Source organism: Lepus europaeus, chromosome 3 (assembly GCF_033115175.1).
Source record: "Lepus europaeus isolate LE1 chromosome 3, mLepTim1.pri, whole genome shotgun sequence".
In the NCBI taxonomy this organism is placed as follows: Eukaryota; Metazoa; Chordata; class Mammalia; order Lagomorpha; family Leporidae; genus Lepus; species Lepus europaeus.
The window spans coordinates 37,655,361-37,681,810 of NC_084829.1; the positions used below are offsets into that span (position 1 = coordinate 37,655,361).

Below are 26,450 nucleotides of genomic sequence, written 5' to 3' on the forward strand. Positions count from 1 at the left end.
ATCTAAAAGTAGGGGAGGGCGTTCGGCTCAGCAGTCATGTGCCTGGGATGCCCACACTGCATAGGGGAGTGCCTTGTTACCGTCCTGGCTCCTCCACTTCCAATCCAGTTCCCTGCTCATGTGCACCCTTGATGCCAAGGGCTGACAGCTATTTTTCACGCAGGTGAAAGTCCTACTTATTAAACGGTGCTGCAGCCGACAACATTAGCTTCCTTCTCAATACCTCTTCCCCCTTCTTTGCTAACAGAAGTCTGCTTTTGCTCAGGATGACAGTGAGCCCAGATTCTGATAAAATATTGGTTTGTATTAGTAGCGTCTGTGGGACACAGTCCTAGCAAATGACACACAAGCAGGAATTTGTTGGGGGAATCTTTGGAAGAGTTTTTGCTTTAACTGAGAAAAGAGAATGATATGGCCAGCACCATCCTTACATCTTGTTTTTGGCTTTGATGTGGTGTGATGCCTGGAGCTGCAGCAGCTATTTTATTACTGAGGCAACAGGCATGAAGACATGAGTAGATATGCTAAGGATGTCAACACCAAGACAGAAAGAACCTTATTTTACTTTTTGCATTTTATTGATTACTCTTCAGATTGAGCATAAGTATTGATGTGTGGCAAATAATTTATATCTAAATCTAAAAATTATTATTTTTTACTGATTTATTTATTTGAAAGAGTTTCAGAGAGAGAGAAAGAAAGATCTTCCCTTCACTGGTTCATTCCCCAGATGGCCAGGGCTGGGCCAGACCAAAGCCAGGAGCCAGGAGCTTCTTCTGGGTCTTCTGCATGGGTAACAGGGGCCTAAGTACTTGGGCTCTCTCTCTCTCTCTCTCTTTTTTTTTTTTTTTTTTTTTTTTGACAGGCAGAGTGGACAGTGAGAGAGAGAGAGAGACAGAGAGAAAGGTCTTCCTTTTTGCCGTTGGTTCACCCTTCAATGGCTGGCGCATCACGCTGATCCGAAGCCAGGAGCCAGGTGCTTCTCCTGGTCTCCCATGCGGGTGCAGGGCCCAAGCACTTGGGCCATCCTCCACTGCACTCCCAGGCCATAGCAGAGAGCTGGCCTGGAAGAGGGGCAACTGGGACAGAATCTGGCATTGGGCTCTCTTCTGTTGCTTTCCCAGGCACATCAGCAGGAATCTGGATTGGAAGTGGAGCAGCCAGGACTGGAACCCATGCCCATATGGGAGGCTGGCGTCACAGGCAGGGGCTTTACCCACTGTGCCATAGCAAGGGCCCAGAGATTTTCTTTTCCTAACAAGAAACCTGGCAGTGGCTCAGCACTTGGGGCTCATGTCCAGGTGGCTAAAAAGGTGGGACACATTTCATCTATTGTCACAGGCACTTTACCACTAGGACTCATGGCTCCACCTGGGGGGAGGGTCCTCATCCAAATTCACAAACAGGGCAGTTGGCAGAAAGCCTCAGTTCTCAGCTGGCGATCGGCCGGAGACCTCGGTTTCTTACCTGCCCGGTCTTTCCAAATGGTGCTTGAATTTCTTCATGGCATGGGAGCTGGCTTCTCGGGAGCAAGCTCTGAGAGAGAGAGAGAGAGAGAGAGAGAGAGAGAGAGGGAGAGAGAAAGAGAGGAGGGGGGATTAAAACAGAAGTTGCAGTGCCTCTTAACTCCTCATCTCAGATCTGACACCCATCATTTCTGCCAGGTTCCACACACACACACATACACACACACACGGACCCTACAGGGGACTACGGGAGGGCACAACAGAGTGTACACAGCAGGAGGCAGGACGTGTTTTTTCTGTATCCATTCCTTCACTTTTAACTCAATTGAAAGACACAGAGACAGACAGACAGACATCTCTTGTTTGCTGGGTCACTCCCCAAATGCCTGTAACAGCCAGGGCTTGGCTGGGGTGAAGCCTGGAGTCTGGAACTCAGTCCGGGTCTCCCACTTGGGTGGCAGGGGATCAAGTACCTGAGCGTCACCTGCTGCTTCCCAGTGCGTGCATCAGCAGGGAGCTGGGTTGGAAGCAGACAAGCCAGAACCCAAACCAGGCTCTATGACGTGGGACGCAGGTGCCCTACGCTGTGACTTACCTGCTGCGCCCAACGTGTTCTTGTTCACAGTTGTAGGGCTGTTTTTGCAAGCAATGCCCTTTATCTGATACGCTCAGGTATTAGGATGTGTGTGGTTTTATGTTGTTTCCCAATGTGTGTAAGTTCCTTATACAACAAAGGCATTGCTCTCTGTCTAGGAGAGGAGAGGAGAGCAGGGAGACCCCCATTTCTCATGGCAGACCTCCAGGGAGGGAGCAGGGTCTCAAAGGGCCTTCCCAGTACTGTGCCTGGGGAGCGGAATGGACCTCAGGTGCTAGGGACTCCCTGCCCCACACCTGCTGAGGTTATGTCTGTCACCCAGATGGGGCTGGAAGCAGGATCCCAGGGGGCTTGGGGGGCTTCAGGGCCCCATCATGTGGCTGGTCCAGGCGGCCGTGACGCTGCAGGTGTTTCCCTGTGGGGTCTACATCTGGCTTCGGAGGCCTCCCAGGGAACCAGGGCAGCCTCAGTGATAACAGAGGTTGGATTTCCTTCTAGTCTGGCAGGATCAGGTCAATTAAATTAGATTTTTTAGATGAAAATGGACACTTTATATATAGTACAAATGAGTGAATTCGTAGAGATGTACCTTCTACATTTTCTTTAAAAAAAAAAAAACCATCAACTTTAAAAAGTCGCTAATAATTCATGACCTTTCTCACTTCCTTGGCTCTCTATAACCACGGCATGAATTTGCACCATCCCTGAAGGCATATCGCACACCATCTAACGCAGAAAGTGATTCAGGATCTTATCTTCATCTTTAAAAGTTAATATGTAGTCTGACTCTGCCCACGTCCTCACAGAGTTCGAGAGAAAGTCTGTCTCAACCTGCTGGGTTTGCATGTGTTGGTTTTGCTCTCCTTCCCTCTCACCCCTTGCTGAAACCGCAGAGAAGCCCAGTCATGGCGTCTGGGGGAAGGGCTGGTGTTGCTCCTGGGAGGGGCAGCCCTGAGGGGCGTGGCCAAGTGTCCAGCCCGTCGGCCTGGGGTCTGGGGAGGAGCCGGACACAGCCCCAGGGTGGGCACCATCCTCCCCCTTGCTGCAGGGGCTGGGACGTTCCTCTCCCTCAGCTTTTCCAGGCGGCCCTCCCTCCTCACCCACAGAATCTGGAGCTCTAGACCCAGAGTTTCCAAAACAAAGGCCCGGTAATCCCCGCCGAGGGAAGCGTGGAAGACCTCTCAAACCTCCAAAGAGAAAATGCCCGTCACGCTTTGGCGGTGAATCAGCCCGCGAGCAGGGAAACCTGCCCCGACTGGGAATGAGGTCATCGAGCCAATCAATCACACTGCCGCACACAGAGTCCTCCGGAGTGGATGCCCAGCCCACCGCGGGCGGGAGAGAGGGCTCGGGGCGGGGCGGGGGCACCGCGCATTCCTCCTCCCGGATGTAGCACTCTCACTTCCTCACGTTTCTTTTCTCCCCTTCTCCACCTGCTGGCCCCTCAAAGTCACTTGGATCCTTAACAAGGCGTCAGGGTTCTAGGTGCACATTTTCAGTTCTCTTGGTGTTTCTCTTGGCGTTTTAGCTTTTGTGTATCTGAGAGGTGGAGTGATGGGGAGAGGGAGGGAGAGTCTCCCTCCCCCCCATTCACTCCCCAGGTACCCACAGCAGCTGGGACAGGGCTGGGAATTCAAGCACACAGGTGAACCCAATCACTTGAGCCCTCGATGCTGCCTCCCAAGGTCTGCCCTGGCAGGAAGCTGGAGTCAGCAGCTGGAGCTGGGACTCCGACATGGGACCCAGGCATCTTAACTGCTAGGCTCCCCTTGGCCTTTCTTTCGTGGTCACAAGCCGACCGCCTCCCATCGGTGGCACACACCACACAGCAGCATCGCAGGCAGGAGCCTGCCGGTAAGCCCTCCTCCATGCTTGGCTCTCCCGCAGGAGGTGAAGCAGTGCCCAGAAACCCTGAACACTCTTCCCTCCATGGCTCATGGATCAGAACAGGGTTGCGTGCCCATTCACAACCACAGGGAAGACGGAGAGCTGACAGCGTCTCCAGAACTGATGCTGACAAATCATGATTGATACCCACACTGGAAACACAGACGCCCCACCCCTCCAAAACATGAGCCTCCTTAACAAGGAAGAAGGAAAGAAATGGCCAATCAAGTCTCCCACACACATAGACCTGGCCCTGTTAGTTAACCCTTCTCCTTTAACGTGACAGACTACTACTACCTGTTTGCCCCTTCTCCCACAGAAGCAGAGTGTTTGGATATACGTGTGGTTGGTCAGAATAAGATTGGCTTTCCCAGCCTCCCCTGCAGCTGAGTATGGCCATATGACCAAATAGGTTGGGGGGCCGGTATCATGGCATAGCAGGTTGAGCCACTACCTGTGACGTAAGCATCCCATATGGGCACCTGTTCAGATCCCAGCTGACCTGCTTCTGATCTAGCTCCCTGCTAATGGCCTAAGAAAAGCAGCAGAGGATGGCTCAAGTGTTTGGATCCTTGCCAACCATGTGGGAGACCCAGATGAAGCTCCTGGTTTTGGCCTGGCCCAGCTCTTGCTGTTGCGGCCATTTGGGGAGAGGAGCAGCAGATAGATCTCTGTCTCTTCCTCTCGCTCTCTCTTTAAGTCTGCTTTTTTTTTTTTTTTTTTTTTGACAGGCAGAGTGGACAGTGAGAGAGAGAGAGAGACAGAGAGAAAGGTTTTCCTTTTGCCGTTGGTTCACCCTCCAATGGCCGCCGCGGTTGGCGCGCTGCGGCCGGTGCACCGCGCTGATCCCATGGCAGGAGCCAGGGGCTTATCCTGGTCTCCCATGGGGTGCAGGGCCCAAGCACTTGGGCCATCCTCCACTGCACTCCCTGGCCACAGCAGAGAGCTGGCCTGGAAGAGGGGCAACCGGGACAGGATCGGTGCCCCGACCGGGACTAGAACCTGGTGTACCGGCGCCGCAAGGCGGAGGATTAGCCTAGTGAGCTGCGGCGCCAGCCTAAGTCTGCTTTTTTTTACCCCCTGAGTGGGTGCAGGGGCCCAAGCACTTGGGCCATCCTCTGCTGCCCTCCCATTCACATAAGCAGAGAGCTGGATTGGAAGTGGAGCAGCTGAAACTTGATGGGATGCTGGTGCTGCAGGCAAGGCTTAACCCACTGTGCCACAGTGCCGGCCTAGGTTGAAAGATTAAGAAAGGAAGTTGGGTGGATGTTTAACCTAGTGGTTAAGACATTGGATAAGATCCTGTGTCCCGCATCACAGTACCTGGGGGTGTGATACCTGGCTCGGGCTCCTGACTCCAGCTTCCTGCTAGTGCCGATTCTCAGAGGTAGCTGTGACAACTCAATTGAGCTCCTGTCACCCACATGGGAGACCTGGATTGCATTTCCAGCTCCTGACTGTGGCTCTGGCCCAGTTCCACTGTGGGCATTTGGAGAGCAAACTAACTGATAAGAGCACACTCTCTCTCACCCCTATATTCTCCCCCCACCCTCATCCCTCTGCTACTCAAATAAAAATAAATACATAGGAGCCAGCTTTGTGGCACAGCAGGTTAAGCTACTGCCCGCAATGCCAGTATTCGATATGAGTACTGGTTTGAGTCCTGGCTGCTCCACTTCTGATCATCTTCCTGCTAATGCACCTAGGTGGGCAGTGGAATTTGGCTCAAGTGCTTGAGCTCCTGCCACCCACATAGGAGACCCAGATGGAGATCCAGGCTTCTGGCTCAGCCCAGCCATTGCAGCCATCTGGGGAGTGAACTAGCAAATGGAAAATCTCTCCCCTCTCTCTCTAACTCTGCTTTTCAAATAAATACATAAATATTAAACAAGACACACGCAAACACACACACACACACACACACCCCCCCATAAATAGAGGCTGACATTGTGGCATAGCAGGTAAAGCCACCGGCTGAAACACCGGCATCTCATATGGGCACCAATCCAGCTCCCTGCTAATGTGTCTAAGAAAAGCAGCAGATGATGGCCCAAGTACCTGGGCCCCTGCCTCCCACATGGGAGATCCGGATGAAGCTCCTGGCTCCTGGCTTCAGCCAGTCCAACACTGGATGTTGTGGCCATCTGGGGAGTGAACCAGCAGATGGAAGACCTCTCTCTCTGTAACTCTTTCATTTATTTTATTTGAAAGATGGAGCTACACAGAGAGAGAGGGAAAGACAGAGAGAGAGAGAGAGAGAGAGAAGGGTCTTCCATCTTCTGGTTCACTCACCAAATGGCCATAATGGCTGGAGCTAGGCCGATCCAAAGCCAGGAGCCAGGAGCTTCTTCTGGGCCTCCCACATGGGTGCAGGGGCCCAAGCAGTTGGGCCATCTTCTACTGCTTTCCTAGGCCATAGCAGAGAGCTGGATCAGAAATGGAGCAGCTGAGACTCAAACAGGCGCCCATATGGCATGCTGGCGCTGCAGGCAGGGGCTTTACCCACTACACCACAGCACTGGCCCCATAAATAAATCTTTTAAATAAATAAATAGATAACCACTGCTCACTAAGAAGGGTCATGTGCTCCCGCATCCTCCTCTCAGTGGTTGAAATGTGGGGGCAGTAGGGAGCCATCTTGGGCCACCACGTCTTCACACAATGGAACAACAGAGAAGAAGGGCTTGGGGCCCAAGGATTTCACAGAGCACGCAGCCACAGCTGCCTAGGCTCAGGTGCAGGAGAAAAGCTGTGAATTTCCATTAGCTTAAAAGCGCTGTGACTTTGCAGCTACACTTACATCTTAACAAACACAAGTTTCTCCATTTCTCTGAGCCTGCAGGCATGCTGAAGTTGCTTCCCCCTACCTCTCCCTTGACCCTGCGTTTCCTCTTCGTTTACCTTCACTCTTTCTCTGTGTCAGGGCAAGCAACAGATACCAACCCTTGGCTGATTTCTGCAGAAAAAGCATAGTTGGTAGAATTGTGGAGAAGGCTGGGGTGTCATCTGTATGAGCTCTCAGTCACTACAACGACACCATGAAGACAAGTGCAAAGACTTCAGCAGCATACCACGAACGTGGCTTTAGCCTCAGGTCTGTGGGCCGGTCCGAGCCGGGCTGATGGCTGCTGGAGTCCAGCGAGTGTGTCTGGGGTCAGCTGCTGGTTGTCCGGACAGTGCTGTTGCTTTCGGCTGAGCTCACTGCTATGTCTGAGGTTCAACTGGCTGTTGGCTGATCTAGGATGGCCTCAGCTGGGATAACTCAGACAGCCTTGGCCTGGTGCCACCTGTCTCATCATCCCTCCGGCTAGCCTAGACATGTTCTCATGGCAATGGCGGAGAGCAAGCCCAGTTACACAAGTGCTTTTCAGCCCTCTGCTCGTGTAATGTTTACTCACATGCTAATGACCAAAGCAAGTCACAAGGGTGAAAACAAACTGCCTCTAAAAACCCTGCAAAGCATCCGAGAGAGACGCTGGGACCGTCTGAGCGTCCAGACAGAGCTGTTACTCACATCCACCGGGGCAGTTCTACTTTGGGTGATGTGCGCACAGGGACTGTTTCATTTCAGCCAGCTGGAGCAACCAGGTACAGTCCTTTGTTCTTTATCTAACTGTTCATTACCTATTCCCAGAAAGGTCCTTTTGCAAATTAAATCAGTAGCCTTCTTTTCAGTAGCCTCTTTCCTCCCTGCCTCTGAAGATGTTTATAACCAATCATATCCTACGGAAAGTAATCTCTACGGTTGGGCATTTGGCACAGTGTTGAAGATGCTGGTTGGGATGTCTGCATCACATATTGGAATGCCTGGGTTCAAGTCCATGTTCTGCTTCTGACGCCAGCCTTATGCAGTGTTCACCCTGGAAGGCAGTAGGCGATGGCTCAAGTGCTTGGATCACTGCCACCTAAGTGGGAGACTCAGATTGAGTTCCTGGATCCTGGCGTTGGCCTGGCCCAGTCCAGCTGTTGCAGGTATTTGGGGTTGAGCCAGCAGATGGAAGATTTCTGTCTCTGCCTTTTAAATAAATATTTCTTTTAAAAGGGAAGCTATTCTCCAAACTTGTGAGAACCTCACTCCTGCTTAGCTAAAGTCTGGGTTTTGAGGCCACGCAATGTTCACTGTGTGATGATAAATGAAAATCTACCATCATTCTGACAAGAATGTGGCCCCTTTGCAACAGTTCCCAAGTCTTATTAAAAGTAACTGGACTTGGGGCAGGCACTGTGGCTTAGTGGGTTAAGCTGCAGCCAGCAACATCTGTAGCCCCTATGAAGATCAGTTTGAATTCTAGCTGCTCCACTTCTGATCCAGCTCCTGGCTAATGCTCCTGGGAAAGCAGCAGGAGATGGCCCGAGTGCCTGGCTCTCTGCCATCCCAGGGAGAGACCTGCATGGAGTTCCAGGCTCCTGACTTTGGCCTGGGCCAACTTCAGCTCTTGCAGCCATTTGGTGAGTGAATCAGCGGATGAAAGATCACTTTCTCTCTTTGTCCCCCCCCCCCCCCCCCGTCACTTTTGCCTTTCAAAGAAATAAAATAAGTCTTTTTTTTTTTTTTTAATGCCACTGGGCTTGTGTCTGCCAGGCCTAGGTCACTCAGTCTTCCCTTAATAAACCTTATCTGAGCCTTTTCATGAAGCCTTCTCATTTCTGTCATGGTTCTGGATGAGCCCAGAACCAGCAAGGGAGGTCCAGCAAGACGAGGCCCTGAAGTGAGGAACTGAGGCCCTTCTTGCAGTCAACCTGCCACGCCATGTTCAGAGTTTGGCTTACAGGGTGGTGGCCAATGTCACACCACAGAGCCGGGTCACGGCAGATTTGGCTCACTGCCACTGGCAAGCGTTGCAGACAGCAACAAGGCCACAAGGCCGGCCCCACTGGTGAGCACGTGTCTCCGTAGTTACACTGACAGTGCTTCAAGCACCAGATCCCAGATGTTGCTGCTGCTGGTGCCCATCAAAAAAGATTCTCAGGGCCGGCGCTGTGGCGCAGTGGGTTAACACCCTGGTCTGAAGCACCGGCATCCCATATAGGCGCTGGTTCGAGACCCAGCTGCTCTACTTCCTGTCCAGCTCTCTGCTATGGCCCGGGAAAGCAGTAGAAGATGGCCCTAGTCCTTGGGCCCCTGCACCCACATGGGAGTCTGGGAAGAAGCTCCTGGCTTCTGGCTCCTGGCTTCAGATCGGCACAGCTCCGGGGGAGTGAACACATCTGGGGAGTGAACCATCAGATGGAAGACCTCTCTCTCTCTCTCTCTCTCTCTGCCTCTCCTCTCTGTGTAACTCTGACTTTCAAATAAATAAATAAATCTTTAAAAAAAAAAACAGATTCTCTTCTGCTCCTTTGCCTCACAAGCTCCTCCTGATTCAAAGTCTGGGGTGGGTGTATCTTACTCACGTAGTAGACGACCCGTGCCCCTGACTTACTCACAAGAGAGGGTGGGAGAGCTGCGTTATCAGCCACGCTCCTGGGAGGTGGGCTCTGCTGCCCACCAAGAGTCAGGGAATGAGAAATTCCCCGTGGATGGCAAAGGCGTTTATATCCCAGGTGGCTAAAGGCCACCACAAAGCAACGGCGATGAGGAGGGAGCCACCTGCCAGCCTCTCCTCTCCCCAGCTAGGCTTCTTCAGAGAATACTGGCTGACTCTCCTTCTCCGCTTCACTCATGGGGTGATGAGCTGTGGCCAGAGCAACGCTGCAGAATTCAAGGGCTGACAACCACGAGCTGCTGTTTTCTCATTCATGCCTCAGAATGTCTTCAAGCTGAATGGGTTTGGGGTCAAGCTTTAGTTTGTTTATTAACTGTATTCATTTAAAAGGCAGAGAGAGAGAGAGAGACAAAGAGAGAGAGAGACAAAGAGAGAGAGAGAGCTCCCAATTGAGGATTCACTCACCAAATGCCCACAACAGCTAGGACCATGCCAGGCTAAAGGCAGCACCTAGGAACTCAATCCAGGTTTTCCACCTGGGTGGCAGGGACCCAACTATGTGAGTCAGCACTTGCTGCCTTCCAAGATGTATATTAGTAGGAAGCTGGAATTGGAAGTAGAGCCAGGACTTGAACCCAGGCACTGGTATGGGGTGTGGGAGCCCCAAGGAGGGAACTACCTGCTGTGCCAAATGCCACCAGTTGGAGCTTTTGTCTGTGCCACACATCTCATCTTCCTTGGACCAGTAGCTCCTCAGGGCACCTTGCTCACCCAGGAAAGGTCAGGAGTGGAAACGGCGGGCGCTGTCTCTTACAGCACACGGTCACTTTTGCTCCCATACCGCTGGCCAGAAGTCTAGCAGGCAGAGAAATATACTCCCTCCACCCTTGTGCACTGTGAGGTACATGGCAACAGCGGGTGAGACCCAAGAACAATAATCTAGTCTACTGTTACAGACAACAATAACCTCACAGTTGCCAAATCAGATGGACACTTCTGGAGATGCCAGGTCATCTAACGCCCCTTCAGGCCTTGGTTATGAATTTGGACTTCATTCTGTGTGTGATAGACGCCACTTAATGGTTGGCTATATGAATACTTTGCATCTATAACACAAATCTGCTCATGTCAAATCCCTGCTTAGCCTGTCAATGACTGGGGTCTGGCAATGTTGCACAGTGGGTTAAGCCACCTCTCACAATGCCAGAATTCCATATCAGAGCACCAGTTTGCATCCTGGCTGTTCTGCTTCCTACCTAGCTCCTCACTATGCACCTGGGAAGGCAGCAAAAGATGGCTCAAGTACTTGGACCCCTGCCACTCAGGTGGAAGACCCAGGAGTGATTTCCTGGCTCCCAGCTTCAGGCTTGCCCAGCCCCAGCCTTTGCAGCCATTTAGGGTGGGAACCAGTGGATGGAAGAGCTTTCTCTGTTTCTCCTTCCCTTTGTCACACTGCCTTTCAAGTAAAAAAAAAAAAAAAAAAAAAAAGCCATCTCAACGAATGCCCCTGTTTCCCATAGAAGACAGCACAAGCCTTGTACGACATTAGAAGTAGACCGTGATAAGTCTTGGCCCCATATCTCCCATCATTGCACTCCATTCTCTATATTCTCTGGTCTCACCATATTGAGCAACTTATGGTCTGTTTTAATGTGTGTCCTCCTAAAAGCTGACCCTAAGACAAAGGTGAAAAGGTGCAAGTGGTTTATTTGAAGGTGACAGAAACACCCACAAGGAAGAGCGGAAATGATGCAGGGAAGGAAGGCAGTCAACAAAGGGTGCGCTATGAGCCAATCACCACAATGGACAACTCTGTGAAGAGGCTCTGTGAAACAAATGCTGTCGAATCAGCCTGCCTAAGCTCGGAAGCAGCTATGGCATTTATGTCCCAACTCCTGAGAGTCCTTGCTCGGGGCCATTCCCAGGAGGCGTCCAGTGTGCCCTGAATGTGGGAAGCATGGTTTTCTGTGGTTCCTGGGAGTTGGGGAAGGGGTCTTTTCATGAAGAGATGCACTGAGGGGGCTGGGAAGTCCAGGGATACAAGTGAGGCTCCAACGGCGACTCCTACAGGGTCTCTCAAATGTTGGAGATGCTATGGTTCCATATATGTTTCATCCTTCTGCCTAGAATGCTTTTCCCTTCCATGGTGAACGACTCATCCTTCAAAATCTTCCCCAGCTTCCTAAGCAGAGGGCACCATGCTCCTGTGTGTGTGTGTGTGTGTGTTTAACTCCATGTTTTCTTAGGACATGAAGAACACTTCTGCTTGTATCACTTGTTAACTGCTTTACTTTCTACTCTATTAGGTTTTGGAGGGGCCTCCAAAAAGTTCATGGAAAAATGCATCCTATGAAAAACCTATGCATGGATTTCATTTTTTTTTGTTTTGTATCACAATAAAGTTTAATTTTCACTCCATTTTTCCAAACCATCTGAAGTACCCTCACATGCTTGCTGAGGGCAGAGAAAGTGCTCCTGATACAGTCTGGTGCCTGAAAAACACAGTAGCTTCTCAGGAAAAGCTAGCCGGGTGGGAAGATTAGCTTCTGTCTACACAGCCTGGCAGTGATCTGCTGCAGTGTTGCAGGAAGCGAAAGCCATGTTTCTGTGCCCTGTTCTCACCCCACGGCATTCCCCTCCCCTCCTTCTTTCACCAGTGCCCTCCTCGTCTCTCCCCATCCTGACATCAGCATCTGCTCCCAGCTACTTCTCTTACAGCAAAGAAGCACAAGAGAGAAGAAGCCTGGCTGTTCATCTTCGGCATTGACAACCTTGGGCAAAGTGCTTCCTCTCCCTGAGCCTCCGCCCCTCATCCATAAACCAATCTTGAATGTGTCTGCTGGCGGTTAGGGACTCCAGAATAATCGCTCTAGAAGAATGACACACGAGCTATTGGATGGCTACTGGCCAAGGGTGTGAGGGAGATCAGTTTTTCTCTTATAGGTGACTCAGCACTGTTCAAAACAAGTGAGAATGAGAGTTGAGGAATACTCACGTAGTAAAACAATATATTGCAGTTAAGATGAGTAAGCAGAGCTCCAAGTATTAACAGAATGTTGAGTGAAAAAGCCAGTTGCTGAAGCATATGTACAATGCAATGCTATTTATAAAGTTGCAAAACATGGCAAGCATGTTGTTTATGGATTGCACATATGTAGCAAGTCTACAACATGCATGGGAACGCCACACGAGTAACCCAGGACTGCAGTGCCCACTGGAGAGAGGGAAGGGAACAGGATCAGAGCAGGGCAAAACCAAACTCTATTTACATCATAAACTTTTTTTTTTGAAGATTTATTTATTTATTTGAAAGGCAGATAAAGAGAGAGAGAGAGAGAGAGAGAGAGAGAGAGAGAGAGAGAGGAGACGTCTTACATCTGCTGGTTCACTCCTCAAATGGCTGCAACAGCCAGAGCTGGGCTGATCCAAAGCTAGAAGCCAGGAGCTTCTTCCAGGTCTCCCAGGTGAGCACAGGGGCCCGAGCACTTGGGCCATCTTTCACGGCTTTCCTAGGACATACCAGTGAACTGGATTGGAAGTGGAGCAGCCAGGACTCAAACGAGTGCCCACATGGGATGCTGGCACTGCAGGCGGTGGCTTTACCTACTATACCACAGTGCCACTCCATTTAATCTTTTTCTTATATTCTATTTATTCTTTAATCTATAGCACAAGAACTACTACCTGTGTGCCAGAGGTAGTGCATGATCCTGTGAGCTACAAATGGCTTGTACATTTTTAAGGTGTTTTAAAAAAATGGAAGGAAGGGGCCAATGTTGTGGTGTAACAGGTTAAGCGCCGCCTGGGATCCTGGCATCCATTATGGGCACCCATTCAAGTCCCAGCTGCTCCACTTCTGATCCAGCTCCTGCTATGGCCTGGGAAAGCAGAAGATGGCCCAAGTGCTTGGGTCTCTGCCACCCACATGGGAGACCTGTATGAAGTTCCTGGCTGGTCCAGCCCTGGCTGTTGCAGCCATTTAGGGAGTGAATCAGCAGATGGCAGATCTCTCTCTCTCTCTTTCCCTCTCTGGCTCTTCCTCTCTCTGTAACTCGAATTTCAAGTAAATAAATCCAAAAATATGGAAAGAAGACTATTTTGTGATGTGTAGAAATTATATAAAGTTCAAATTTCAGTGCTTATAAATAAAGTTTTGAGCAGTTACAAATTTGAGCAGTTACAACAGGGATTAAGGGCCTGTAAAGCCCCAAATACTTCTAATCCAGCCCTTGATGGAAAAAGTGTGCTGACCCCTGGTTTATTGTATGACATATGTCTAATAATTTTTCAAAAAATATTTATTTATTTATTTGAATGAGTTAGAGAGCGAGAGATCCTCCATCCACTGGTTCACTCTCCAAATGGCCGCAATGGCAAGGGCTGGACCAGGCTGAATCCAGGAGCCAGCAGCTTCCTCCAGGTCTCCCACGTGGGTGCAGGGACCAAAGCACTTGGGCCATCCTCTGCTGCTTTTCCAGATGCACTAGCAGGGAGCTGGATCAGAAGTGGGACAGCCGGAACTCCACCCAGCACCCACACTGGATGTCAGCATTGTAAGTGGCAGTATAACCTGCTATGCCACAACACTGGCCCTGACATACACTTTATAGTGGTACTGTTTAATTTACAGAAGCAAAAAGATATATAATTCTACTATCTAGCAAAATTTGCTTAATTTTTCCATATTTTCTTCAGTCTTTGACAAAGTAGATGTTTATTTATTTGAAAGGGAGAAAGAGAGAGAGAGAGAGAGAGAGAGAGAGAGAGAGAGAGACAATCCACGGGTTCCTTTCCCAAATGCCCACAACATCCGGAACTGGGCCAGCTAAAGCCAGGAGCCAGGAACTCAATGAAGTCTCCCATGTGGGTGGCAGGAACCCAGATACCCGAGCCATCACTGCAGCTTCCAAGGTCTGCATTATCAGGAAGCTGGAATTAGGAGCCAGAGGCGGGAATCAAACCCAGGGACTCCAATATCGGACACTGGTGTCTTAACTGGCATCAGGCTAAAATACCCACCCTATGTTTTTATTGAAATCAGGCACAGAAATTTTACATTATTTTTCCTGTTATACTTCCTTTTATACACCTTTGTAATGTGCCATTCAGCATTCAATATGCACTGTTTGATGGCATAATATGGTTGCTGTTTACACACCACACAGAGCTTAATCTGTGTAACTGCTTTCTCGTGTTTAAACTCACGTCCTTCTCCTTTCCCCCTGCTTATTATTGTTATAAGGCAAAGGACAGCTTCATGCACACAGCTTTTTAGCCCTCCTTTGGACTTTTCTTAGAGAGCAAATGCCTCGGAGTGAAATACCTCCTCTTCCCTCCACTCCCCAAATTCCAGCCACTCACTCCCTCTTCTCTTTACTCCAGTGGTCTCCTGCTTCTTCGACCTGTGTGCTTATTCCTTCGTCTCCTCCGATATAACTGATCTCTCCCACGGGCTCTTCCTTGCGGTGTGTAAGTGCTGAGAAGGCCCTCTTGCTCTGAGCCCCAGCCTGACCCCGCCGCCTCTTCGGGGGTCTGACATTCGTCAATGCACTACTTTCTCAGCCCTCCCTCTCCTCCCAGTGTCTGTTTTCTTCCTCGCTGCTCCTGTGCTGCGGCCAAAGCCTCCCAGCAGTCTCTGGTAAGCCCAAAGCCTTTCTTCTCTGTTTTTATCTTCAAAGTGGGGCTCCTGCTTTGAGATGAAGCCCCTGTTGTTTCTCAGGCCTTTCCTGACCCTCCTTAGGGCTTCTGGCTTCCGTGAACTTCTGCTAAGGGTGGAGATATGCCAACCTCTTTTGAATCTGCATTGAATCCATGCACGGCTGGTTCCCTTAACTCTGCTTTGCTCCAATCTAAGTTGTTTTACTCTCCTTTGAGTGAAGATGAAGTTAAGGCAGGAACTTGCGCACAGACAATGTTCAGAGTCCTCAGTAATCTAACACTAGGGGAAAATTCAAGGCCCACGGGCCATTCCATGCTGGTAACAGATCTACTCTCGGTGAGCTCACGGGTCAGCGGCATCAGCATCACCTGGGAGCTTGTTAGAAATGCAAAACTGTAGGCTCCACCTCAGACCTATTGGGTCAGAATCTGGGTTTTTAACATGATCCCCAGTGATTCTTGTATATGATGAAGAGTGAGAAGTACTGGCCAGGTAGTGTCTCCCATAAAGTACATCCATCAGAGGGACCCCAAGAACCCCTGAGAGCCTCAAGTCAATGATGTTCACCTCTAGTTGGGCAATGTTTGGAGTGAGGAGCTGCCGCGGACGCCATGCGTTTGCTAGACTGGGTGGTCCAGTTATTTTCTGGCTAGCTGGGTGGCCTCCCTCTGTATTCATTCCAGGTACAAGTACTTAGTTCTGAAGCTGCAAAAAGGCTTTCAAGAATATAAACTTTCTTAAGAGACAGACTTGTTCAGGGGCTGGCATTGTGGTGCAGTGGGTTAAGCCATGCTTACAATGCCAGCATCTCATACCAGAGTGCCAGTTTGGGTTCTGGCTCATCTACTCCTGATCCAGTTCCCTGCTAAGGCACCTGGGAAGGCAGCACATGATGGCCCAAGTACTTGGGTGCCTGCTACCCAAGTAGCGGATGGAGTTCCTGACTCCTGGCTTTGGACTGGTCCAGCCCTGGCTGTTGTGGCCATTTAGGGAGTGAACCAGCAAAAGGAAGATCTCTCACTCTCTGCCTTTCAAATAAATAAATAAATAAACCCTTAAAAAAAAAAAGACTGTTCTTCAGCCAAGAATATAGGCAAACTTAATCTTTAGGAAAGTAGGCTAGCAAACATTATTTCTTTAATCTATCCCATTAAAAAATGTGTTTGAGCAACACAGAACCAAAAGACAAGAATTGTTTACATTCTCTCACTTAGTAATTGTTTACTGAACACCAACTATGTACCAGACTATTCTGGGTGCTGGGGCTACAGAAGGGAACAAGACACAGTCCCTGCATTCGTAAAGTTTACAGTCTAGGGGCTGGAAAAGGACTGCAAACAAGTACTTAGTGTGGTGTGCAGTAAGGGAGCTTTACAGAAAAATGCCAGGGGCTTCAGAAGGCCTATGGGAAAATGAAATGACCAGGTACGTTTACTTTGGTGCAAAAAAGTTTTAAAACATCTCTGAAAACCTTTTCCATAATACACATTTTCCCTGAACTCTCTGTGTACCCCCTGTAGGGTTGTAGAGCTTGCTATCTAAAATAGGTGGTTAGGGGCCACCATAGTGGATAAAGCCACCGCTTGCAGTGCTGACATCCCATATAGGCACCAGCTGTCCTGCTGCTCTACTTCAGATCCAGCTCTGTGCTATGGCCTGGGAAAACAGTAGAAGATGGGCAAGTCCTTGGGGCCCTGCATCCACATGGGAGACCTGGAAGAAGCTCCTGGCTCCCGGCTCCTGGCTTCGGATAGGCGCAGCTCCCACCTTTGTGGCCATTGTGGGAGTGAACCAGTGTATGGAAGATTTCTCTCTCTGCCTCTGCCTCTCTGTAACTCTGCCTTTCAAATAAATAAATAAATCTTAAAAAAAAAAAAAAGTAAAATAGGTGGTTAGAGAAGACATTTGGGAATACACCTGCATGAAATGAGGGAACAAGCCATTCAGAGTATTTGGGGAGAAAGAAGTACAAGCAAAGGAAGTAGCTAAAGCAAAGGCCTTGAGGTGGGAACATGCCAGAGCAGATTAAGCAAGGAAGTGAGTGAAACAAGATGAGATAGGAGACATGGGTGGGAACAAAGGCTGCAGGGTCTTTAAGGGTCTGGGATCTTACGCCAAGTGTGATGGGTTCCACGCAAGGGTTTGAGCAGAGGAGGATCTGCCGGGAGCTACATGGTAAAAGGCTCTCTGCCCGCTCTAGGCAGCAAGAGTGGAAACAAGGAGGCCAACAGGAGGCTGCTACAAGGGTGTGGTTGATTTAGATTAGGGCGGTCCTGGTGCTGAGGGAGAGAAGGTCCAACAATCTCAACTCTGCTAACAAATAACTGCTTAAACATTTATCACAGAGCTACTGGAGTGATTTATTTCTAAAATCTTGGGTGGGAAACTGGTAGGCATAACAGGGCTTCTCTGGGTTGAGTACTATTAAGTGTATTACCCCGAGGATCAGTGCTCACTAACATTTCATGAACAGGTAAGGAAAAGGAACAGGGGCTGGTGCTGTGGTAGGTTAATCCTCCACCTGTGGCGCCAGCGTCCCATTTGGGTGCCTGTTCTAGTCCTGGCTGCTCCTCTTCCAGTCCAGCTCTCTGCTGTGGCCTGGGAGAGCAGCAGAAGATGGCCTAAGTCCTTGGGCCCTTGCACCTGTGTGGGAGACCTGAAAGAAGCTCCTGGCTCCTGGCTTCAGATTGGCCCAGTGCTGGCTGTTTCAGCCATTTGGGGAGTGAACCAGTGGATGGAAGACCTTTCTCTCTGTGTCTCTCCCTCTCATTGTCTGCAACTGTATCTCTCAAATAAATAAATAAAAATCTTAAAAAAAAAAAAGCATACACAGAGACATTTCAAGGTACACCAGGTATACTATCCAGTGAAACCTCCACTCCACAGTCCTAAAGCTTTATGAACAAGCTGGAAAGTAGCAGTGTCTTGCTACATGGGCACAGGTAAGGCAGTGCACACAGGGAGGGACCAGTCAATGACAGCTTTAGGACAAACAACTGCAACCTGCCAGGAAAGGGATCTAGAAGCCACTGTGGATTGTTTCTTGAAGACATCAACTCCTCTAAAATGCAAAAGACCAGCAAAACATGCTGGCTGTTCAGCAGAAACACAAAAGGTAGCCTCAACAAAACCTCAGAACACCTTTCTCTTGGCTCAGTGTGTAGGGTTGGTCAGTGCATCTTAAGAGCCAGAGAAAGGTAGGTAAAATGATTAAAAGGATAGAGAAGGGCTTTTGTTTGATGGGGTTAAATGCTCATAAAGAAGATAAAAGTCTATAAAAGCATAAATGCTTCAGCGGGAGTAAAATAACCCTTTTCATTTAATCATAATTTTGAAATTGGGGACCAAAAGAAGCTCGAAAATGGCAAGTAGGGGCCAGCATGGGGTGCATGGGGTGCATGGCCAGCACCCCGTACTGGAATGCTGGTCTGAGTCCTGGGTGCTTCCCTTCATGTCCAGCTTTCTGCAATTGCACCTGGGGAGCACGCAGAAGACAGCCCAAGAACCTGGGCCCCTGCCACCCATGTGGGAGACCAGGATGGAGTTCCTGGATTCCAGGCTGGCTCAGACCTGGCTGTTGCAGCCATTTGGGGAGTTGGCCAGCAAATGGAAGATTTCTCTGTCTTCCTCAGTTTCTGCCTCTCTCTCTGTTGCTCTGCCTTTCAAATAAATAAATCTTAAAAAAAAAAAAAAAAAGAAGAAGAAGAAGAAGGAGGAGGAGGAGGAGGCCGGTGCCATGGCTCACTAGGCTAATCCTAGTCCTAGTCCGTGTTCTAGTCCTAGTTGGGGCGCTGGATTCTGTCCCGGTTGCTCCTCTTCCAGTCCAGCTCTCTGCTGTGGCCCAGGAGGGCAGTGGAGGATGGCCCAACTGCTTGGGCCCTGCACCCCATGGGAGACCAGAAGGAAGCACCTGGCTCCTGGCTTCAGATAGGCACAGTGCGCTGGCCATGGCAGCCATTTGGGGGGTGAACCAACGGAAGGAAGACCTTTCTCTCTGTCTCTCTCACTGTCTAACTCTATCTGTCAAAAAAAAAAAAAAAAAAGGAAGAAAATGGGTGGTAACATTTATGTAGAAAGAAGTCATTGGAGGGCATATAAAACATTCTTCTTTTTACACAGGAAGTCCTCAAGTATTCAACTTGTGAAAAGCCATGTGGTAGCAGTCAATGGGCTAGGGATGGAGACAATCAGCCACCTCAACCATCCTCTGTTGGAACAAAAATTACTCTGGACTGGAGTGTGCTTTCCATTTCTCCCCAGTCCAAAGAATCTCAAAAAGAGCACAAGGGGCTGGCACTGTGGCATAGCAGGTTGAGCCGTGGTCTGCAGCACCGGCATCCCATATGGGCACCGGTTTGAGTCCTGGCTGCTCCACTTCCGATCCAGCTCCCTGCTAATGCACCTTGGAAAGCAATAGAAGATGGCCCAAGTGCTTGGGCTCCTGCACCCGCACGGGAGACCAGGAAGAAGCTCCTGGCTCCTGGCTTTGGATCAGCCCAGCTCCGGCCATTTTGGCCATTTGGGAAGTGACACCCAGTGGATGGAAGATATCAAGATCTCTCTCTCTCTCTCTCTCTCTCTCTGTGTAACTCTGCCTTTCAAATAAAATCTTAAACGCACACACACACACACACACAAAACACAGACAAAACATTTCAGAGTTCAAAATGCTAATATTAAATCTCATTCTGAGACAAAATTAGATTGAGGGGGCCGGCGCTGTGGTGCAGTGGGTTAACGCCCTGGCCTCAAGCACCGGCATCCCATATGGGCACCAGTTCAAGACCCAGCTGCTCCACTTCCGATCCAGCTCTCTGATATGGCCTGAGAAAGCAGCAGAAGATGGCCCAAGTCCTTGGGCCCCTGCACCTGCATAGGAGACCTGGAAGAAGCTCCTGGCTTCTGGCTTCGGATCGGTGCAGCTCCAGCCATTGTGGCCAATTCAGGAGTGAACCAATGGGTGGAAGACCTCTCTGCCTCTCTTCTCTCGGTGTAACTCTGACTTTCAAATAAATAAATAGATCTTAAAAAAAAATCTTAAAAAATTAGATTGAGAACAAATTCAAGGGTGAAAGATTTACAATAGATTAAGAAGGGAAATTAAGGATAAGTGTGTGGGGGTACACCCGCATCTTGGTGATTCACATCATGGAGATACACTATATGCTCTAAAGAAATGGGGTACTTGGTCATGTGGATTGGATGGCCGCAATCACATTCCCTAAACACGTCTGTCAGTACCTAGGCTTTCACTGTCAGAAAGTGGGAGTTACGGATTAAAACAGGATTCGATCCCTGGCGTTTCACTCTCAGCACAAATCCTTTAAAAATATTCAGTCAACAGAGGAGGGAGACTCCTGAACCCACTGTCACATGTTGAACAGTTAGGGAGCCTGGGTTAACTGAGTCCTTCACAAGGAGAAAAAAAACTCCGGACCTAAACGGAACCGGGACGAGGAAGGGGAGGCTATCACCGAAGTGTCACTGAGTTGGGTGACGTTAAAAATGGGTCGCAACCAACAAGGTCAAAGAGTTATGTTTATAAATACACACTATGGCCCTCCTTACAAAAAATAGCAGACTCGGGGATCTCATTTCCCCAGAAGAAAACGGCCCCCGTGCCTCCTTCCCGTAGGTCGCTTTCTTTACCTGCTTCTTCCCTCTCGTGGGTAGGAACTTTCTGCCCCGCCTCCCGGCTCGCTCAAGCTCCGCCTTCCCGGCCCACCTGGGTGCCCAGCCCCTGACGTTACCGTTCGGCTTCAGCATCCTACAGGATTCCGGCTCCCGATTGGTCCGTCTGTTCACGGCTGGCGCAGCCCACCAATGGCAGCTGCGCTGGGTGGGCGGGTGCCCACATCCAAGATGGCGCCCCCAGGAGCTGGGAGCGGGTGACCGGCGACGGGGAAGCGGCCTGGGTTGGCCCTCAGATTACGGGGTCTCGGGGGCGTCTCGTCGGGCACCCCCTGACCCACCTACAAGGCCTTCCCCGGGCCAGAGCAATGGCCGCCGAGAACAGCAAGCAGTTTTGGAAGAGGAGCGCCAAGCTGCCGGGGAGGTGAGCCCAGGACGCTGAGAGGGAGCCGGGATTGGACCAAACCCTTCCAGAGCCTAATCCCTAAATCTTGAGACTGCTGTGGGGACCCCAGGACCGAGAAGTCAGGGCTGCCTGGTGGCGGCTGGGCGGCTGTCAGGCAGAGAGGAGCGGGGACGGCTGGGTGTGAGGTGCAGACCGGGGTCTGAGGGCGGAGGTCTCAGGAGGGGTGACCTCAGCGGGGAGGTGGCCGACGACCGGGCGCAGGGGGCAGAGGAGTTGAGGGAGAACCCAATGTCGCCCCCAGGGCTCGGAGGGCCATTCCCAGAGCCACTTCCCACTTTGAAGAGAACTCCTCGGGGGTCTCCAGCACGCACAGGTGGTTGCTTACTCGAGGATGGCCCCTTCCTTGGCTCCCCCAGCTCCTCAGGTGCAAATCTTCTCCCTCGACTCCCAAAGGGTTTTGGTGGGAGCGTGGGGCCGCCTGCGAGGGAAGGGGTCGGGGCGGGGGGTGGGGGTCCAGGAAAAGTGAGAGCAGTTCTGCAGCCTGACCCCACTTTATCTTGAGTTGACCCTTTCCCGTCAAGGATTTATTACAGGGAGACCACAGAGTCGGTGTTTTTCTCTAGCATTTTCTAGGGATTTGTCCAACTCCAAGTGACCTCTTCCCCCCACCCCCTGCATTGTAATGGTCTTCTTGTGCACATACACTGAATTCTTTCATTCTTCAGTGGTTTCGTGGAGGGCAGACCTTCTAAGCGATTTTTTTTTTCCCCGTTTTGGCTTGTGTTGAGACTTTCAGCGGTTGTCCAACCCCCAATCTGCTGTTAGTTGACAGTTGGGGTTGTTTTGGGCCGAGTCCTTAGAAGTCTAAGGAGGGAAGTGTGTTTCAATTGTGAATTTAAGATTTCTGCCAGCCACGGTCCAGTTGGTGGTGAAATTCACGTGTGGCTGTGCCCTCCCCTGCCACCTTTCCTAATTGATTCAGTTCTTTTCTTTCTGGGATAATTGGTAATTCTTTGAACTTATGACTGAGTATTTTCCTCTAAAGCAGAAGAGAAATGAACAGTCCATAGTGTCCTGTCAGTCTTACCTTATTTAGGATCCTATTAAACATATGGGAAATGGAGTGGGGATCAGCTTTTAGTAATACATATTAATAGAAGGCAATGCAAAGACAGCCTCAGATTAAGGTGGAAGTTACGCTGGAATGACAGTGTTAATATCGTGTTAAAGATGTGTGTCTTTAGATAAGCATCGCTTCCTGCCACCTGATTTCTTTTCCTTCCTGATCTAGTGAACTCTCCAGTTATGCTAAATGCTGTTCTCTGGGGTTTTCCATCATGAGATCATTAAATTTTGATGTCCTAAGGTTATAATGAGACTCAGCAGGAAAACTGTTCCAACAGGAAGCAGTGCAGGAGATGAGGGACATGGCATGGTCCTTTGTGCCTTCTGACACTGGTTGCTGTTAACTGGCTTCTGTTTAATACTGAAACAGTCAACTTTTCTAAAGCACTATGTGAGATAGGAAGAGGAGTCTTTTTTTTTTTTTTATAAGAAAGATTTTTATTTATTTATTTATTTGAGAGGTAGAGTTACAGACCGAAAGAGGGAGAGACAGAGAGAGAGGTCTTCCATCCACTGGTTCACTCCCCAAATGGCCGCAACAACTTGGAGCTGAGCTGATCTGAAGCCAGGAGCCTGGAGCTTCTTCCAGGTCTGCCACGTGGGTGCAGAGGCCCAAGCACTTGGGCTCTGGGAGAGGAGTCTTCATTTCAAGTGTCTGACTCTTCCATTTTGAAGAATGCAGAAGGGAAGAGGAGAGAACCTTAGCGTTTAGAAAGCCTTGGGTCATTATTTGAACTCTCTTACCTGTGTGTCAAAGACAAATAATTGACATCCAGGCCTCTGTTTCCTTATCTGTGAAATGAGAAATAAAAATACTTCCCTCAGGGTTCCTGGGATTACTAATAAAATACCCTATTTGTAAAGAACCTAGGACCGTTTATTTAACACATTATAGTTGCTCATTATTGCTGTTTCTAGAGCAAGTAATTGTTGAAAAGAATATTGCTCAGATCCCTTACCCCAGCCCTAGTTAAGTCTTCATTCTTTGTTCTAACCATAAAATACTGGCACAATTCATAATAGCTTTTAGTACTTTGATTGTTGAAGAGAAATATGGTTCAGCTGTGTGCCTTTATCTGGGAGGCCCCAGGGGTTCCTGATTATGGGAGAAAACTACCCAAGGATCTTGTAGATGGAAAGGTGCCTTGATGAAAGGAAAATGTTAGAGCATTTTCTCAATATAACTTTTTTTTTTAAAGATTTATGTATTTATTTGAAAGTCAGAGTTACACATAGAGAGAAGGAGAGGCAGAGAGAGAGAGAGGTTCTCCATCCTCTGGTTCACTCCTCAATTGGCCACAACTGCCGGAGCTGTGCTATTTTAAGCCAGGAGCTTCTTCCAGCTCTCCCACTTGGGTGCAGGGGCCCAAAAACATGGGCCATCTTCTGCCTTCCCAGGCCACAGCAGAGAGCTGGATTGGAAGTGGAGCAGCCGGGACTTGAACCAACGTCCATATGGGATGCCAGCACTGCAGACAGCGGCTTTACCCACTACATCACAGCGCCAGCCCCCAATATATCTTTTGACTCTTCACTTGATCTTAGCGTAAAGGCCAAGAAGTGATTTTTTGAATCTTTCAGTTTTAGCGAAGAAAAACTTTCTCTTGGGTAGAGTAAGGACTGTGTACTAGGTTCATGGCAACCTATATGTGAAGCCAGTGTCTTTTTTGGTGAAAAAAATCAAAGTGATGGCAGGTTACTTTCAGTTTCTTTGATCATGATCCAGCAATAACAAATAGGAATTTTATTAAATAAAACAGCCTAAGTTCAAAACAAATGAAACATTCTTTTTTTAAAACAACAGCTTTGGGGCAGCCATTTGGCCTAGCAGTTAAGAGGCCACTTAATACTTCTGCATGCCGTATGGGAGTGCTTGAGTTCAGTGCCTGCCTCCGGCTCCTCACTCTAGCTTCCTGCTAATGTAAATCCTGGGAGGCGAGTGTGCTCTCTCAGGTAATGGGGTTCCTGCCACCCATGAAGGAGACCTGTGTTGAGTTTGCCTCCTGGCTTTGGCCTCAGCCCTTGCAGGCATTTGGGGAGTGAATTAGCGAATGAGAGCACGCACTTTGTCTCTTTTCTCTCAAATAAATAAATACAAATTTAAAGATAAATAAATAAAACAATAACTTTGTTGAGATATAATTCACACACCATAAAACTGACCTCTTTGAATTACAAAATCCATCTATATATAAGTAGTTTTGTGCAGCCATCACTACTAATTTCAGAACTTTTTTTTTAAAGATTTATTTTGTCTATTTGAAAGAGTTGCAGAGAGAGATAGAGACAAAGAGAGTGGCCTTCCATCTGCTGGTCCACTCCCCAAATGGCTGCAACGGCCGGAGCTGTGCCAATCCGAAGCCAGGAGCTTCTTCTGGGTCCCCCATGTGGGTGCAGGGGCCCAAGGACTTAGGCCATCTTCTACTGCTTTCCCAGGCCATAGCAGAGAGCTGGATGGGAAGTGGAGCAGCCAGGACTAGAACTGGCTCCCATATGGGATGCTGGCACTTCAGGCCAGCGCATTAACCTGCTGCGCCACAGTGCCGGCCCCTTCAGAACATTTTTATCACCCTGAAAAGAAACCCTAGGCTGAGGGGCCAATGTTGTGGCACAACAGGTTAAGCCACTGCTTGCGATGTCCGTATCCCATGTCGGAGTGCCAGTTTGAGTCCCAGCTGCTCTACTTCCTTGGAAGGCAGCAAATGATGATCTGAGTACTTGGGCCCCTGCCACCCATGTGGGAGACCAGGATGGTGTTCCTGGCTCCTGGCTTCAGTCTGGCCCAGACCTGGCTGTTGAGGCTATTTGAGGAAAGAACTCAAAGATAGAAGCTTGCTCTGTCTCTCCCTGTCATTCTGCTTTTCAAATTAATTAATTAATTAATCTTTAAAGAAAAGAAGCCCTTATACCCATCAACTGTAACTCCTCATTCCTTCCCCCCTCCAAACCTTGGGAACTACTAATCTACTTTCTGTTTCTGGACTTAGCTATTCTGAACATTTCGTATAAATGGAATAGAATAATATGAGGCCTTTTGTGACTGGCTTTTACTAAGCATAATGTTTTTGGGCTCATCCATTATCAGTCAGCACTTCATTCTTTTTGAGGCCAAATAATGTTCCTTTGTTTGATTACCACATTTTGTGTATCCATTCATCAGTTGATGGATGTGTGGGTTGTTTTCCACTTTTAGGCTACCGTGAGTAATGCTTCTATGAACATACACAGGTCTTTGTGTGGACAGATGTTTTTCATCCTTTTGTGGGTAGTCATGTGTCACTTAATGATGGGACAAGTTCTGAGGTGTGTGTTGTGAGGTGATTGTGTCATTGTGCAGACATCAGAGTGTACCTACACAAACTAAGACAGTGACAGTGTCATTAGGTGATACAATCTATGGCTCATCAAAGTGTATCCTAAATCCCAGCTCTTCTCGCCCCTTCTACCCCATCCCCTGATCAAACCGAGTCCTCTCTTGCCTGGACTACTACTGTAGACTCCTGATTGGTCTTTCTGCTTCTCTTATTGCCTCTTGACAGGATCTTGCTTATAGTTAGAATAAAATTAAAATTTTCTAAGTCTTCCAGGCCCTCCATAGTTGGAAAGATAGACCAAGTTAAGAACTTTGGTGTTTTTTGTTTTTTTTTGTTTTGACAGGCAGAGTGGATAGTGAGAGAGACAGAGAGAAAGGTCTTCCTTTGCCGTTGGTTCACCCTCCAATGGCCGCTGCGGCCAGCACATCGCGTTGATCCGAAGCCAGGAGCCAGGTGCTTCTCCTGGTCTCCCATGCGGGTGCAGGGCCCAAGCAGTTGGGCCATCCTCCACTGCACTCCCAGGCCATAGCAGAGAGCTGGACTGGAAGAGGGGCAACCGGGACAGAATCTGGCGCCCCAACCGGGACTAGAACCCGGTGTGCCGGCGCCGCAAGGCAGAGGATTAGCCTGTTAAGCCATGGCGCTGGCAGAACTTTGGTGTTTCTTAAGAACAGTGGGTACCTTTATAAGAGGGATATGACATAATCAGATTTGGACTTATAAAAAAATCCATTTTGGGGGCAAGTGTTTGGCACAGCTGTTAAAGATGCCATTTGTGGGGCCAGTGCTGTGGTGTAGCATGTAAAGCAGCCGCCTGTAGTGCCGGCTTCCCATACGGGCAGTGGTTTGAATCCCAGCTGCTCCACTTCCGATCCAGCTCTCTGCTATGGCTTGGGAGAGCAGTGGAAGATGGCCCAAGTCCTTGGGCCCCTGCTCCCCTG

At 49.3% G+C, this 26,450-nt stretch overlaps 1 protein-coding gene across 3 annotated transcripts in view; it reads left to right on the forward strand.

The window, feature by feature from the left end:
- Positions 1–20,890: 20,890 nt before the first annotated feature.
- The window catches only part of TBC1D22B (TBC1 domain family member 22B), an 80,877-nt gene continuing 75,317 nt past the window's right edge, over positions 20,891–26,450 (forward strand). For all 3 annotated transcript variants that reach the window (XM_062186039.1, XM_062186040.1, XM_062186041.1), the window contains exon 1: positions 20,891–21,088. In XM_062186039.1, the coding sequence (XP_062042023.1) occupies positions 21,033–21,088 (56 nt within the window). In that variant the 5' untranslated portion in view covers positions 20,891–21,032. The remainder of the gene's footprint in view (positions 21,089–26,450) is intronic.